This window comes from Helobdella robusta (assembly GCF_000326865.2).
Source record: "Helobdella robusta unplaced genomic scaffold HELROscaffold_18, whole genome shotgun sequence".
Taxonomy (NCBI): domain Eukaryota; kingdom Metazoa; phylum Annelida; class Clitellata; order Rhynchobdellida; family Glossiphoniidae; genus Helobdella; species Helobdella robusta.
In genome coordinates this window covers 1627192-1645151 of record NW_008703981.1, presented here as the reverse complement: position 1 = coordinate 1645151, position 17960 = coordinate 1627192, and the positions used below count along the sequence as shown (strand labels likewise).

Sequence of the window (17960 nt, the reverse complement as noted above, 5' to 3'; positions counted from 1 at the left end):
CATCCATCATTATCTTTCCACAATCACACCAGCAGGCGCTTTTTTATTTATTCCAGTTTTGCTTTTTTTAAATTTATTCAAAAATATACTTTTTGAAAAATGTTTAACTTCTATGTACAAGTCCGCATTTATCGAAAAACATTATTGACGTTATATAGAACAAAATATGTAACCATGTAAATACATGTAGCTATATATTTTTTCCCAAAAAACAATGTTGCAATTTGATTATCAGATATTCCTAACGAAAAATTGTTAAGAATTTTTACTACCTGAACGAATAAACGATCTTTGGTGAATTCAAAATTTGAAAAGATATTTATATTGCAAAAAAATCTGAAAACTTATAATATTTAATAAGGAGCTGACAGCGTTAGCAACCTGTCCTTATAGCTAGCTCTCAGGCTCAGCCAGTTACAAATTTCAGAAAAAGTTTTAGAAACGAAATTTTTTATAAAATTTCCTAAATAGCAGTTTAGGAAATTACGCTAATAACTTCTTTGAACTTTGAATTAAGGTTCCTACATTTGAATTTACAAACTTTAAACACAAGTAGGAGTTACCCACTATTTCAAACAATGTCACTATTTCAATTTGAGGAATTTTTTGTCTGTGGCGGGGGTAGAGGCAGTTTTTGTGGCAAAAAATGTTTCAAAGTAATCATTTATAGAAAATTGTCTTCGTACAGTTTTAACGTTCTTTGTACAGTTCAAATAAACGTTGATAACGCGAGGTTAAATTCTTAAACTATATATGTATAGAAAATGAGCAATTGGGTTGTTACTAGAAGTCATTTTGGAAAACAGATAGTGTCAAAGGACAGGAAAGATAAAATAAGCATATAAGACTCTAGACACGTCAGAAAAATAAAAAGATGGAAAAGGAATTTTGGTAAAAATAGGAAAATTTAGTCTTTTCAAATATTTAGTAAGAACAGATAGTGAGCAATATTTAGGAGTAAAATATTATTATATATATTTCTTTTATTCTAGAGATGACGTCATAGCCTAGCAATGAATATTGGTTTAGTGTTCAATATTGCTTTATTCAAATTTCGGTCAATTTTACATAAAATATTTTATATATTTATATTTTAAGAATAACAATTAAAAAATTTTATTTTCAATATTATTGAATTTTTGCAGGTAAATGCATTTTGAATTCGAATTCACCAAAAAAATGTGGAAATGAGTTGAATAGTTAAAGTTTAAATTAGCTTTTAAAAAGTTGATTGCGATTAAAAATGAAATAAACAAGCAGCTTAAATAGTAAATAAATATACGAACACGCATCAACGAATTTTTTAACAAAATAATTAAATACTTTTAAAATAACAAAATAAATCAAATTATGTTTGTTTTTTTTTAAATAATTCCGTCATCCGGTTGGCAATGTTAGTAAATATTTTCTTCATTTATTCGTATTTTTAATTTAAAAAAGTCACACTAATTTTCATCCTAGTCCTAGTGTTATTTGTGATGTCCGGATATATATCAGTGATGTGATGTTCTAATATAATAATAATAATTTCTAACAATTGTCGGATTATTGCATTATTTTTATTTTTTATTTCATTTATTTTTATTTTGTAAATCAAACTCTGTCAGAAGTCAGAAAAAGTTACAACATGCGAGGTTTAAATTAAAACATTTAAAATTAAATTTCTGAATATCAGTTGCATCTAGTAACTAGTTGAAGTAAAATAAAATAATATGAATATATATATATATATATATATATATATATATATATATATATATATATATATATATATGTTGGTAATAGACCATAATTTTTACAATATTCTATAAATTCTACCTAATGTTTGGCGTTAATATTTTTGTAGTTCGTTTTTTCAATTTTTCTCACTAAAGTTTTTTGGTGAATGTTTAGTTTATTAAAATTTAAAATAAACTTATTTTCCGAATTCATGCTGCAAATAAGGCCATATTTCGATTCTGAATGAATCATCATCAGTGCTTTTTGATGTAGAGAAATATTGACATTGTCAAAATGAACTTAGATGGAAATTGACTTTGTCAAAATGAATTTAGATGGAAATTAGGTGTCAGGGTTTTTTACTGGCTGGTTATCTTCTTTGGTCTTCTTTTTTGTAAAAATATATATATATATAGAGAGAGAGAGAGAGAGAGAGATATTTATATGACAATGTGATGACAATTTTGGTGACAATATTTGATTAAAAAGTATTAAACATTAGATAATAATCTTATAAACCTAATCATATGAGTACATAGAATCGATTTATTGCTATCTCATAACATTATTATCTATATTTATACGATCATCATCATACTATCATCATCATTTTATATATCTATCATTATATTATCATCATTTTACTACAGTTCATATGATCATCGTCATTATCATCATCATCTTAATAATCATATTAGTGTTGTTGTTTGGATGTCTATTATTATTTATTAGAAATTCTTTGGTAATTAGTTTCATTGAAGATGAATGAATAATAATGTTCATAATAATAATTATTATTATTGTTATTATTATTATTATTATTATTATTTAAAAATTTCTTGTTATTGATATATATATATATGTATATATATATATATATATATATATATATATATATATATATATATATATATATATAACACACATGTATGTATGTAGGTTGTGGATATTTTTTGATGATGTTTATGACTAAGGTTAAATGAGTAATAGTGATTAAGTTAATAATGATGGTGAATAATGATAGAAATAATAATAATAACTATGATTATTATTATGATTATTATTATGATTATTATAATTAGTAGAAGTTGTATATGGTTTTTGGGCTGTTTGCTAATCTTACTACATTTGGAATCGATTGTGGAATAAAAACTAAACTAATCAGATAGGATGGAATGATTCTCTTACTGTTTAATATTTTCTTTTTGTATCACATCATTGCTAGTATTTTCCTCTCTCTCTCTCTCTCTCTCTCTCTCTCTCTCTCTCTCTCTCTCTCTCTCTCTCTCTCTCTCTCTCTCTCTCTCTCTCTCTTTTACTCTCCCTCTCTCTATTTTTCTCTCTCTTCACTCCCTCTTCTTCTCTCTCTTCACTCCCTCTTCTTCTCTCTTTCACTCCCTCTTCTTCTCTCTCTCTCTTTCTTTTTTCTATTTATTATATTTATAATTATGTTATTAGCCATTGTTCATATTATGTGATTTTCTATATCCCATAATGTTAATAATGATAAACAATAATAATAATAATGATAATGATGATGACTGCTATAATTACTGCTTTAATTGTAGTTCAATAATATTTACATTAAAGTTACTATATAATAAACAAGTACTTTCATTTTCAGCTCAGGTGTTAAGTTGAAATTATTTAAAAAAAAAACATTGATTTTACTTAGTTTTATTTTTTCTAATATAAACATACGTTTGCTCTTCTTTCGTTTTGTAATTATTTTCCATAATTATTAGTTTTGCTTTGATTGATTGATTGGTTGGTTGATGATTGATTGATTGATTGATTGATTGATTGATTGATTGATTGATTGATTGATTGATTGATTGATTGATTGATTGATTGATTGATTGATTGATTGATTGATTGATTGATTGATTGATTGATTGGTTAGTTGGTTGGTTGGTTGGTTGGCTGGTTGACTGGTTGGCAATTTAATTAATTAATTAATTAATTAATTAATTAATAAGGAATACAAGTCAAGTTAGAAGGCTACCAACGGGCACCCTAATGTACGAAACAGGACAGAGCCATTTTTATACTAAGGTTTTTTAAAAAATTTTTTGCTTAAATAAACGAATGCCCCCAAAAAAAGATCATATATATATATATATATATATTTGTTTTGAAATCCCGAAATTAAGATTACATATACTCGTTCTTAAATCCATGGAAAAAGATAATTTTCTTTTGAAAATTGTTTAAAATTTTATTTTGAAAGATATCATTACATAGATATGCTTCGTGTATATATACCTATAGACCTGCTTCATAGGATCACATTTCATGGCTCTCTCCCATTCTATTTTAAACTGAATTCAGCTATACAAGCCTCATCATTTCAATTGTTCACATCAGTAAAAATATTACATCATTAAGAATGTCACATCAGTAAAAATTTATTTTATTTTAAAAAACTCATTTTATTCATGAAGAACACTAATATACTCTATATGTTCTATAATAATGAATATTGGCTGGTTGGATCTGCTTTATATATATATATATTTGAGTAAATCCAAAATGACTTGTGACCATTCGTTACTTTCATTAACTATAAACATATATCTTAAGACGCCACACTTTACAAGAGTCAACTGTCTTTTACAAACACACTCACACACACTCACGCACACACACATACACACTCACACACACACACACACTTGCACATATTTAGTGAATGAAACTCACATACACACACACACACACACACACACACACACACATATTTAGTGAATGAGACTCAAGTAGTCGAATACATACGAATACCTTTACAGTAAGGTATTTTTCTGGCCTATTCAGCATCATATAGTTAATGAGTCTTTAATTTTGTAACAAATTACCCATCCTATTTCAATTATTTTTGTCGTGTATAACTTTCACCATCATCATCATCGTGATTATCGAAATGATTTTGTAGAATCATAATCATTTTCAATTAGTCGGCATAAGGCATGTTGCCTTTGATGTGTCTCAGTATCATTAGATCGGCAGTCATGTCCAAGATATCTGATGTAAAATTAAATTGAAAAGTTTTTAAAATGTCGTGGTTGGTCGGTTCCTTTGATGTTTCATTGTTAGATCATAAAAATAATGTACGAGTTTGTGTGTGTGCGTGTTTGTGTGCGTGCGTGCGTGTGTGTGTGTATGTGCATGCGTGCGTGTGTGTATGTGTGTGCGCGTGTGTGTGTGTGCGCGCGCATGTGCTTGTGTGTATGTAAGTAAACTAACTGGTACTAGCATTTTTTGTTTCGATTGTTATTAGGTATAAATTTAATGATCCTCGGTCGTCAGGCAATGATAAAATGATTCTACAGTTCTCAAAATCACAAAAGTCATCAAAGTGTAGATCACATGATTTCAAATAAAGGTCATACTCAGCTATGTAGTAGCACTAGCATTAGCAGCAGCAGCAGTTGTAGTAGCGGCAGTAGTTGTAGCAGTAATAGTAGTAGCAGCAGCAGTTGTAGTAGCAGTAGTAGCATCATTTGTTTTAGATGTTGTAGTAATAGGAGTAGCAGCAAGATAGTAATAGTAGTACTGATACATTATTTTTTTACAGAATGAAATAATAATGGTGGATGGCGCTTGTGCTCAAACGAAACCGAACAAAATGCCGTTGAAAAAATCCGTTTCCGCCAACGTCAACGTAAACAACTTCCAGCCAAAGTTCCCGAAATTCAAGGAGTGTGCTCATTTTCATTACGAATACGTCAACATCAGCAGTATCGAGGTTTGGTGTGTTTATTTTTTTGTTTGTGTGTGTGCGTGTGTGTGTGTGCGTGTGTGTGTGTGTGTGTGTGTGTGTGTGTGTGCGTGCACTGTGCGGCGTTTGTTACTGCTGAGGTCGTTGAAAGATATTAAAGAGAGAATAATAATAATAACAATAATAATAATAATAATAATAAAGGTGTTTGATTATTTTGTTTGCTCGTTCGTTCGTTCGTTCGTTCGTTCATTTATTCAACCATTCACTCATTTACTTCTTAAAGAGTTATAATACTCATTTAATTATAATGATTGATTTGTTTGTATTTATTTAAAACACCTCTCGTGAACAGCTTCAGCTACTGAAGTCAAACTTTGAGAACGAGCCACTCCAAACAGCAGCACCACCACCACCAACGACAACAACTACAACGACAACATCAACCAACAACGGCACGACAACAGCAAACACGACAACTACGGCAGCTACACAATCCGACACGACGACAACGGCCATACAGCCCAATGCTGCGACGACGACATCGACAGCAGCAGCAGCTTCACACGCCGCATCGCGACAGCCACACACTACATACTACTTCTACCTTTTCGTATTATCTGGTGAACATGGTTGGACTGTCAAACGTTCCTTTGGTAGTTTCTGTGAGGTCGATAGACTGCTGCATAAGTGCGTCTACAACAGGGAAGTTAGCACGCTGCCCGAAATGACCTCTAACCTCATCGATGAGATTGGTCTTGATGTTAGAGCAATTTTGTTTTTGATGTTACTACTAACTTCGTTGTTGTTGCTGCTACTGCTGCTACTCCTACTGCTGCTGCTGTTGTTGTTGTTGTTATGATTATTATTGTTATACTTCGAAATTTATTACTTGTTATTCGTTATAATTTAATGCGAGATTTTTTTTAGCTCATTTTTGTTGATGTGTTGTTCGATCTGGTTTTTATTTATTCATCTGGTAGAGATTGCTGAAATGATACTTCTTTGAATTTGAGGTTATATCTATTTCACGTACACACACATGTGTTAATTTAATTCCACACACGTATACACATACACATTCACACATACATGCCTGTACAATACACACTCATACATACACACATACATAAATATGATCACATACACATAATATACACTCCTACATACATATATATACACACACGCATGCACATACACGCACACACGCACAAACACAAACAGACATACACGGGTTTATCATGTTTTTTTTTAACACAGTCAATATAAAAATCAGACTTGCATGTGCATCTTGCATCATATGATCCATTATAACTACAATGATTATGCTTATACATTTTAAATGGAAACACACACACACTTACATACAGACACACACAAACACACATACACAAGCATTAATATTATCAGTTTCTCATGAAATACACCAACTTTAAATTTTTCAAGATTTACAATGAAAAAGTAAAAAAACAAAAACCTTTTCCAATGTATGTATGTGATTAGTTGATTAGTCATTTATTTTAGGGCTCATAATGTTTAAACGATTAGACGTTTAGATATACACACACACATACATACATACCATACACACACACACACACACACACACACACACACACACATTGAATAACTTTTTCAGAATTGTTTCAATACCTTGAGAAGTTACATTGAAGAATTGTCAGCCAGACTCAAAGATACTGCCAATCTTATAAACTGTGGACCTATATTGGCATGGCTTGAGGTACTATAATTTTTTTTCCTCTCTCTTTCTCTCTCTCACACACACACTCTCTACATTTTTATGTAGTTGTGTGTTATTGGCTCAGTTTGTTTTATAACTATACATACAACAATAGTTTTTTGGTAGATAGATGGATGTAGAAGCAGTGATGTAAATGAAGTAGAAGTGGTACATGGAGGGATAGTTGGATAAATGCATGCATTGATTGACAGAAGAATGGTGATGATGAAAGATTTTAATTATGATTAGTTTTCAACAGTAAGCTGAGTAAAGGCACTATTTCTCTCTCTCTCTTTCTCTCATTTTTCTCTCTCTTTCTCTCCTTTATTTGTTTCTTTTATGTAACTTGTATCTTGTTATTTTGATTCTATTGTTTACGTTTACCAAGTTTATTATTCATTTTTTTTGTGCTTATTTTTTTCTGGTTTACATAGAGTTAAGAATAGTTTAGTGTGTACAGTGTGAGAGTTTATCGTGGAATGTCATCTTACTTTATTTTCTTTGTTGTGAAAGAGTGAACTTTTAGCACTATTAGGTTTAATCGTTGTCTCATCATTAACATTTTTATTTTATTTTAATTTATTTTAATGTATTTTCATCTCACTCATTCACACAACCGTTCTTTCACTCATTTTTTCATCCACTCATTCATCCACTCTTTCATTCATTCATCCATCCACCCACTCACACATTCATCCACGCATTCACTCATCCATCCATTCATTCACCCATTCATTCATCCATTTTGAGATGGACAACAAGGGGAAGCATTTGTTGGTGCTGGAGTCAGAGCCCTCGGTGAACATCCCCGCCATTGGTGCAGGCCAGGTTATCGAGGCGTACATTGCCCAAGCCTCTGATGAATTGTCCTTCGAGGTCACTGCAAACTATGCTGGCTTCTTCTGTTTCTCGTATTTCTAAATTAACTTCATTCCTTTATTTATTCATTCATTCGTTTGTTTGTATATTTGTTTGTCTGTTTGTTTGTTTGTTCATTTGTTCACTTATTTTTAAGTTTGCGAAGTGTTATGCTGATTGCAGGTCGGTGATATAGTGTCGATAATCGACAAGCCAACATCTCAGGAGTCCCTCTGGTGGCTTGGGAAGAAAAATTTCAAAGTTAGCCAGTTTGATTTTGTATTGTGTTACCGAAATAATGAGTTCTCTTTATTAGTTCAGTTGTTGATTCATCATTCTTTTTTTCATTCTTTTTTTCGTTGATTCACTCTTTCTTTGATACGTGATTCGTTCTTTTGTTGTATTGATGGATGGGTGATAGAATAAACAAACAAATGAACGAGTGAATGAATGAATGAATGAATGAATGAATGGGTGTATGAATGTATAGATGAATGACTGAATGAATGATAGGGGGAATGAATGAATGATTAAATTAAGGAATGCATGACTTATTGATTGATTGACTGACTGGATAAATAGATGGATTGATGAATGAATGAATGAATGAATGAATGAATGAATGAATGAATAAACAGGCAGGCTACTTTCCTTCCAAATGCGTTGAGCTGATAACTGGCTCCACAAAATTTACAGGATCAGCGTCATCATTGTCCAATATAAATGTCACTAAGCCAGGTTCTGCTATAATACATTGTTCAATTATTTATTTATTTATTTATAATTCGTTCTCTAAATGACGTCATTATTAATACCATTCATTCATTCATTCACTTAAAATCATTCATTCATTCAAAATCATTTCCTCTAAATATTTATTTGCTATTCTATTTTTTAGTTTTAATAACTTCCTGATGTTGGGAATTGTAATTTAATGGCTGTGTAATTACGCTGCAGTACGACTCTGCTGTTGTGTTGATGATGACGACGACGACGATGATGATGACGATGATGATGATAACGACAATCACGATGATGATATAATAATAATGGGGATGGTGGTAATGGAAAAATAATACAGATCCTTAGTGTGTCAGAGTTTGATTTTTTAAGAATAAATTACACTTCTATTCTATTATTTCTACTTTACAACAACAACAACAACTACTACTACTACTACTACTATCACCACCACTACTACTACAAATAATAGTAATAATAGTAATAATAATCACGTGACCAGTTCTCAGTAAACGCGGGAAATTCGCGGCATTCCTGCATTCTTTCTTCTCGACGAGACCGAACAGAAACAATTTGAAGAGCTCTGGAATTGTGAAGGAGAGGTTGTTTGGCTGTGATCTCGGAGAACATTTGTTGGATAGTGGTCTCGATGGTTGGTTTGTTGATTGACTGCTTGGTTGGTTGGTTGGTTGAGTGATTGGTTGGTTTGTTGGTTGGTTGGTTGGTTAGTTAGTTGATTGGCTGGTTGACTGCTTGGTTGTTTGACTGGCTGACCAACTGACTGACTAACTGATTGACTGACCAACTGATTGATGATTGGTTAGCGTGTACCAAACGAATGAATTAAGCCTAAACCAACCAACCAACTAACTAACCAATCAAACAGTTCCAACGATCGTGACCATCTGCATTGATTTCATCGAGAAGCATGGCCTGGTTGACGGCATCTACAGGCTTTCTGGCATCACATCCAATGTACAGAAACTTAGGTTGGATGAAGAGGACGATAAGATGGAAATGATGACGAGGACGATGAGATGGGAATGATGATGACGATGATGATGATGATACTGAGGTTGTTGTTAATTGATTGCACAATTTTGATATGAAGACAACAAATACAAAATAATGAATGAATGAGTGATGATCAAACGAACGAACGAACGAACGAACGAGCGGATGAGCGGATGAATGCATATCAAATTACAATACCTATACAAATGAACAACCAATAGAATAATAATAATTGCCATTAATAAATTCATAATAACATAATTATTATCTGCGTAATTATTATTCTTAAATTCATAATAATAACATAATTGTTACTTTTTATTTTTCATATTTTTTTTTCCACCACCCAGAAACGACTTCGACGCGTGTATGACGGCTGATTTGAGCACCGCCTTCGTCCTGCAAGATCTCCACTGCGTGTCCTCCCTACTCAAGATGTACTTCAGGGAACTGCCCAATCCGCTCTTCACTTACCAACTCTATCAAAAAAGATAATTGTTAGTCCACTTGTTAGTTGATGTGAGTGTGTGCTTATCTTCTTCTGTGTGTGTGTGTGTGTGTGCTTATGTGTTTCTCTTCTGTGTGCTTCTCTTTCTCTGTGTGTGTGTGTGTGTGTGTGTGTGTGTGTGTGTGTGTGTGTGTGTGTGTGTGTGTGTGTGTGTGTGTGTGTGTGTGTGTGTGTGAGAGAGAGAGAGAGAGAGAAATGAAATTGTTGTGTATAAACATAGAAACAATTATTATGACCGTTGTGAGCATCTGAGTCAAAATGGCATCTACATTTCTGTATAACATCTTAAGGAAACTGAAGTCATGCCGAACAATGCTTCCATGTTGAACTCTCTGGCTCACGTCATTCATCTTCTTCCTCCTCCTCATTACAGGTTGGTCTCTACTTCTCTCCTTCTCTCTCCATCTATCTATCTATCTGTTTGTCTGTCTGTCTGTCTGTCTATCTATCTATCTCTCTTTCTCTATGTCTTCTTCCGTCTTTTTATATGTTCCGAACCCACCGTCTTAACATTGCATATTGCAGTACAATTTATTACCACACGTGAACAGGACAGCAAAAGCATTGTTCCTCCATTTGAACTTCATGTCGTTGAAATCCTCCCTGACCTGCATGGATTCCAGGAACCTCTCCATCGTCTGGGCACCCAACATTTTGAAGTGAGTTATGTGGTGTTGGCTGGCTGGCTGACTGGCTAGTTGGTTGGTTGGTTGGATGGTTGGCCGATCGGCTGGTTGGTTGGCTGATTAGCTGATGGATTAACTGATGAATAGTTTTGTGATTGATAAAGTTAAATTTTTTCTGTTGTTCTTTGATGTGTTATAGTTGAAAACGAATTAATAAACCTACAAATTCGTTAAACGTTATTTCTTCACAGCTAATCACCTTTTTATTTTAATTCACTATCATTTGGAATATCCTATTACCTGATTGGTTAAATTTAAATTTCTCCCAACCAATCATTCATCTCACCACAGTTCGAATTTTGAGGTGATGAAATGCGAGAACATGTTAGTGATATCAAATCAGCAGGCTGCGATTGTCGAGTGCATCATCAGCAATGCACAGTTCATATTCAAAGAATTCAGCTCCTCTGGTTAGTTTAGCTCTAGACGTTAGCATAATTTATTCATTCATATGTTTATTTATTTATTAGTTGAATAATTAATTAATAAATTAATTATTTATTTATTTTTAATAATGCCAATAACGACATGTACGACAATGGAGTCAATGATGTTGGCGATACACCAACTAACCATGGCCACAAACTACCACCACAAACCACCTCAACCACAAACAGATCTAAGCGACGTCAGCCAATCACCAACTCTGCAGCCCAAACATCAGCGTCAACAGCAACAAAAACAGCGCCAACAACAACAACAGAAACATCTACATCCACCAAATTCTCCCGCAAAATTAATTTCTCTTGAGGAGGCACAAAAACTTTTTGGGGGGTGTGTCGTCGATGAGGCCAACCCTAGAAGGTGTGGGCCTACGGCGAATTTCAGACATAGGGCTTCCGTTGATGGGGTGGAAGGGGATGCAGTTTTCACGGACTTGGGAGTGACGGGTAATATACATGCCGTTATTGACCCGCCTAAAAGGTTCTGAAGTTTTTATTGTGTAAAAAATTTTTTCTCGTTCGCATTTTTTTTTTCTTGTTCGTATTTTTTTTCGGATCATATCCTTAAGAAAGTGGAAATGGGATGAAATTGAATTAGAAATGTATAAAGAGGGAAAAATTTTGAATGTAAAAAATAATGTAATTGAGTTGTTGTTGTTGTAATTTATCAGTATTAATGTATCTGCTCTGTTGTTGTATGGCTCTCGAGCGTATGTTTTTGTGTGGTGTGTGTGTGTATGTGTGTGTGTGCGCGTGTGTCTTGTTACGATTTGACCATATTTGTGTTTATATCAGCGACATCTATGGCATCGACTTTCTTTTTTTTGTCTATATCTTCTACGAACAATCATAATCAGTTATTTAGCTTATTAATTAGTTTATTTTGCTTTAATATATTTTTAAAAGCATCTATTTTTTCGTTTATTTCCATTTTTGTTTTCCGATATTTTTCTGAATGTATGCATCGACCCAGTTGATTTAATCAACTAGTTATGCAGTCTTTTTTAGTTTTAGAAAAAAATTAATAAAAATATAAAATTTGTAAAAAAAATGTTTTTATTTTAGAAAGATCAAAGATATATATATATCTCTCTGTCGTCTGTGACAATTGATTCTAATCAGTATTTATTAGTCTTACTTGCTACTCTTATTTATTCTGTTTTCAAGTTTTATACCGATGAAATTCGAGATTCAGAGTGATCACAAAATGATGATTTTTTTTACAAACATGATCTTTTTTTAATTTCTTTATCTATCATTTTTTTCTGTTTAGTTGTTTTCATTTCAATGTGATAAATAAAAATATTTAAACTTTAAAATATCGTTTTGTTGTTGTTGTTGTTGTCGTTAACATTTTCATTATAACTAACATCGTAGTAGTTAATTCAGAGCCGGATTTGCTAGTGGGAGGCCCTTAATTATTTAATGAAAGGAGGGATACCCCTTATTATTTGTAGATACCCCTTATTATTTTATGGATGTTCCTAATTATTCGGTGGCTATCCTAACTTGTTTAATTTGTAGTTGACGACTGTTTTTTTATGTTTAAGTTACACTATCTTTTTGCGAAGACCCTTCATTTGTAGAGGGCCGACTACCTTGCCTTAAATCCGGCCCTGGGTTAATTAGTCACCGTAAATTCACAATTAAAATTGCATCGCTTAAAAATTTTTTTCTCTAAATTTTTAGAATTTCAAAAATGAAAGGCTTCAAAAGTTTCCAAGATCTCTCAAGTAATCTTACATGCTTACTTATTAAGTTTAACGTTTGTTATTTCTAGCCAGAATCATCATTTCGTCTCACTTTATTTTCCTTAAAACGACAAACACTAACCAAATGCACGGGACGAACTTATCACATGATGGAGACACGACTCAAATGATGACCTTAAAAAATTGCTTCACGTAAAAAACAGACTTATCTTTTCATTATTTCTATCATTGTTGAAACAAAGGTAAGATCGTGCCAGTGGAGGACAAGTGCGGACTGTACTCGAGCATAGATGAGGTGACCAAACATCCAGTGTACCATTCCTTCGAGGAAAACCTCAATTATGGCGATGCAGGAAACGAGAATGATGACGACAATGATGATGGTGACGGAAAGAGTGATTTCGTTCCTCTTGAGTCCAACAAAAAAGCATCAAAGTCTAGAAATTCTAACAGTAAGATGATGATGATGCCGAAAAAGTTTAGCGAATCTGATTCTTATCTCGTTGAGGATTTTCACGCTAATGCTAGTGAAAAAGCGCCACCAGCGACCACGACTGTCGTCACGACTGCCAAAACGAATGTTAGATCGTCTTCTATTAAGACTGCCTTGAAGCCGACAATTTTGGCAGCCACAACAACTACTCCTGCAACAACGACGACAGCTGCCGCAACCTCGAAATTTGGCAGATTAAACAGTGTGAAGAATTTGTTTTCAAAATCAAGCCACACTGCCGATAGCACAAGTAAGCAGCCGCAGAAGCTACAGCAGCAGCCACAACGGCAACAGCAACAGCAATTAGTGGAAAACATAAAGTATATAATTTTTTTTTAATTTCAACTCAATTGTTTGTGAAGAACTTTTGTAAAAACTGTTTGCTTTGAGTTTTTTTATTTATCTAATAAATATTATTGCTTTTATTATTATTATTATTATAGTTATTTATATTTTAATAAATACAATAATAATCTGAAAAACCAGGGTCCCTGAGAAGACTGGGAAGGACCTAGTTAGAAATTCGAAATTTGCAGTTGAAGACATCAGGGCCAGACGCATGAATCTAGTCTCGCGACCAAATACTCAGATGTTTTTCAACGAACCATCGTCACAGGCTGGAGAATCGTGTGCCGCAGCATCGCCTGCAACAAAACAGCAGAGATCCAGTTTAGAGCAACTCGATCCACTACAAGTAGATGACCAACAACAACCACAATCTCAACAGCAACAATTTTCGCAACAAATCCCGTTGCAACAACAAAAACTACAACAACATTATCAGAACATAGTGAGACTTCAGCAGCAGCAGCAACCAAATCAGCCAGCACCACCACAGCAGGAGCAGCAGCTACCACAAACATCACAACAGACCACACCACCGGCTGCAATCATGACAACATTCAAACCTGACGCAACGACATCTAACGATAAATTCCAGGTTAAAGTTTCAACAGCTAACCAACAACCGACTGCAACATTATCAAAATTATCAACAACAACCACGAAAGAAACGTCAGACGATGCGAATCTCACAACAAAACCGAAGTTTCAACCACCGAGAAAATTGACCGACGAATCGCTAGTTGACAAGAAATATCTAAATGGAAACACCGCACAGCAGCTGCAACAGCAACAGCAATCTAAACTGTCGAGACAGCTGCCAACTGAAAGAAATAAAACATTCAGTCCATCGTCTGCAATGAAGCCAACAGTTTCATCATCACTGAAACAGAAGCCCCTCATAAACCCTTGCAGCAGCAGTTCGACAACGCAGGACCCATCCAAGAAAAGGTTTTCACATTGTTCATCCCCCACAACAACAAATCTATCACCGACCAGCCTATCAACAGCATTCTTTCCAGCCACTTTCGAAACCACATCATCGTCAACTGTTCTCGCGACAAAACTTCAGCTGCCGTGTGACGTCATCGAATCGTCCCTCAAGAAGATGGAGATGTTTTTGAGTGGTGGTGAGGAAGAGGAGGAGGAGGAGGAGCGTAGGAACAATCAACTAGCATCGTCGTTAACAGCATCCTCATTTAGAGGCAGCGTGGATGGGGATGGCGTTGGAGAGGCGACTTCAAAGACAGCAGCTCAGCAGACTGGTGGTAGCACTGTCGTCAGGGATGTTTTCAAAGTTATTCCTGCCAACAGTTTAAGATGTAAAAGTCCACAGAAACTTGCGCAAACCACAAAAACTTCGAAAATGAGGACGAGCGCACCGTGGCGTGTGGATGTGTCCCATCAAAATGAAGGAGCTGACGCTGCTGGGGTCACCCTGGTGGCCATCAATAAGCCGTCCACACCCTCCTTCCTCAGCAAGAACCAGCCAGCCGACGTCCAATCAAAACAAACCATCATGGAGGAACTCATTAAGTGGAAGGAAAACAAAATGAACTCCAACCAAGCGGACGATAACTCCTCAAAAAATTTCGCCACTCACAATGCAAGCAGTGTTAGTAGCAAGGATGATATCAGTTCTAAGGTAGGTCCTTACAAGCCATCAGCAGTCGATGGTATATATGGCTCGTCGTTGTTTCAGTCGGGTGCGTACAACATCTCAACCGGAAGTAGCGCTGTTGATGTCGCTGATGTTGGCTCTCCCATTAAAAATAAAAATACGAGCAGAGTGTATGCAGTTGCCGTCGACAACATCGCAAGCATCGGCAGCAACTTGCAAGTCAACCTCTTCAAAAACTCGGGAATTGTTGGGCTGTCCGGTAGAGAGGAGCGTGGGAATGATCTCGTGAAACAGTTGAGAACCGATCGTGGTCGTGTAAATCCGATCCAACAATCGAATTCCAGATCTGCGCACTACGAATTCGTTAGACCGAAGACAATTATGTATAATCAAAATAACTGCGAACTGGAGGAGTTGTTATACTCGCCGAGTTACAACGTAAGTGGGCACAGTAACGAAATGTCCGCTTCCGCTGAAGATTTCGAAAAAGTTCATTTTGTGGAAAACATTAACAACAATTTCAATCCTGAATTTGACCAGCTGAACAGAAACAACAACAACAACAGTAAAGGTAACATAGCGTTTCAGAGCAACTCACAACATGATTACGATAACGTTTTTCTCGGCTGCAACAATGATTTTGACGACTCGACTGACATCATTCGAAGCATCAACAATTGTAAATATAACAGGCGAGCACGTGACGATACGAGTATACAGTTTACAAATTTACATAAAAATAATTATAATAACATTTTGAACGACAACCCTAAAAATCCTGTCAGGAATAAAGCTAACAACGTCATCACTTTCACCTCATCAAACAACAGCTTGTTCGACGCAACAAACCACGCGAAACACTTCGCACATCAACAAAACGCGTGCAACAGAAACAACAACGGCAACAACGCCTATCACCACATAAACACAAACCAAAGTAGCTACAACCAAACTGATTCACGCATGGTGTCCAAAGAAGGCTCGCTAACCAGCAAAAGCTTTAGTAACGATGATATCTTAGCCTTGAAAGATGACGGTCAATTGGTGCTACCCTACAATAACTATCACCAACAACAACAATTTAATCAGCAGAGCAGACATCAACAACAACAACAGCAGCAGCACAGCCGATCCGTCGGTATGCAACCGAAACCGGTCCATCATAATCACGGATCCGATCCAATCGGTAGAGGTACATCTAGTGTAGTGCCTTACTCCTTTCTAGGTAGTAATACGGATAAACGTCAGAATCGAATCTCGTCGGTTTTTGTCCAACCCATCAACCCGCCAATCAAATCGTACAATCAAAACAACAACAACAATTTTGTTAACAGCAATGTTAATATTAACAACTCCTCGTACAGGATCGACAACAATTTTAATAGATTTGCCATGCAGAATAGCGGAAAATTCCTATCACAGAGTTACAACGGCAGGCAAGCCAGTTTTTATGATAAGGACGATGTAGATGGACAGATATATTTCACCGATGACGACAGATATAACAACAATTACTACTACAACAACAATAGCTTCAATAACATCAACAACATTAATAACAACATCAATAACAGTAACGTCAATTACATTAACACTAATAACAACAGGTATAATCATAATATTATTAATTATAATATTAGTGATGATAATAATAATAACTTAAATAATAATAATAATAATTATGATGGAAAAGTTTCGAAATACGTGACGATTGTAAACGTCGAATCTGACAGTAGTGTACATGGAGGTGGCTGTGATCACGTCAGGATTACTAATCCGTCATTGATCTGAGAGGATGATGTTGTGATGACGACGATGATTATGGTGATATTGATAGTGATTTGAGGACGAAGACGGTGGCGATGATGGTGATGATGTTAGCACTGCCATTCTGTCGTTAATCTAAAATGATGAGGATGATAATGATGACGATGGTGGTGATGATAATGATGACGATGGTGGTGATGATGACGATGATAATAGATGCTTTTGTTGGTAATGATTAGCTAGTTGATGAATGATGACGACGATGATGATGATGATGATAACGTGCTAATGATGTCAATAAGTTATGATGTGATAATGACTCTTGTAGCGATGATGTTTAATCAAATACTAAACTAAGCTTCACGATGAAAAAATTAAATTAAATTATTTCTCTTAGTACTATCTATCTTGTTTTTTTTTGTGTGTGTGTGTGTTTTTTGTGTGTTTGTGAGTGTTTTTTGTGTGTTTGTGTGAAAATTTCTTCCTATTCAGTTATTATTATTATTATTATTGCAACGTGTGTACGTTAAATAGCGTCCTAAAATTGTTTAATTTTAATTCGGTAAATGCGTTTTCATAGTAAAATACTAAAATATA

The 17960-nt window shown here is 34.5% G+C and overlaps 1 protein-coding gene across 1 annotated transcript; it reads left to right on the top strand.

Moving 5' to 3' along the window:
• Positions 1-10601: 10601 nt before the first annotated feature.
• Positions 10602-17387, top strand: HELRODRAFT_170551 (hypothetical protein; the record flags this gene model as incomplete). The annotated part of the gene is made up of 7 exons (XM_009016366.1): positions 10602-10672; positions 10851-10958; positions 11277-11395; positions 11603-11909; positions 13118-13161; positions 13383-13953; positions 14120-17387. The coding sequence occupies 7 exons, from the start codon at positions 10602-10604 to the stop codon at positions 17385-17387; spliced, it is 4488 nt and encodes a 1495-aa protein (XP_009014614.1).
• Between the last annotated feature and the right edge of the window lie 573 nt (positions 17388-17960).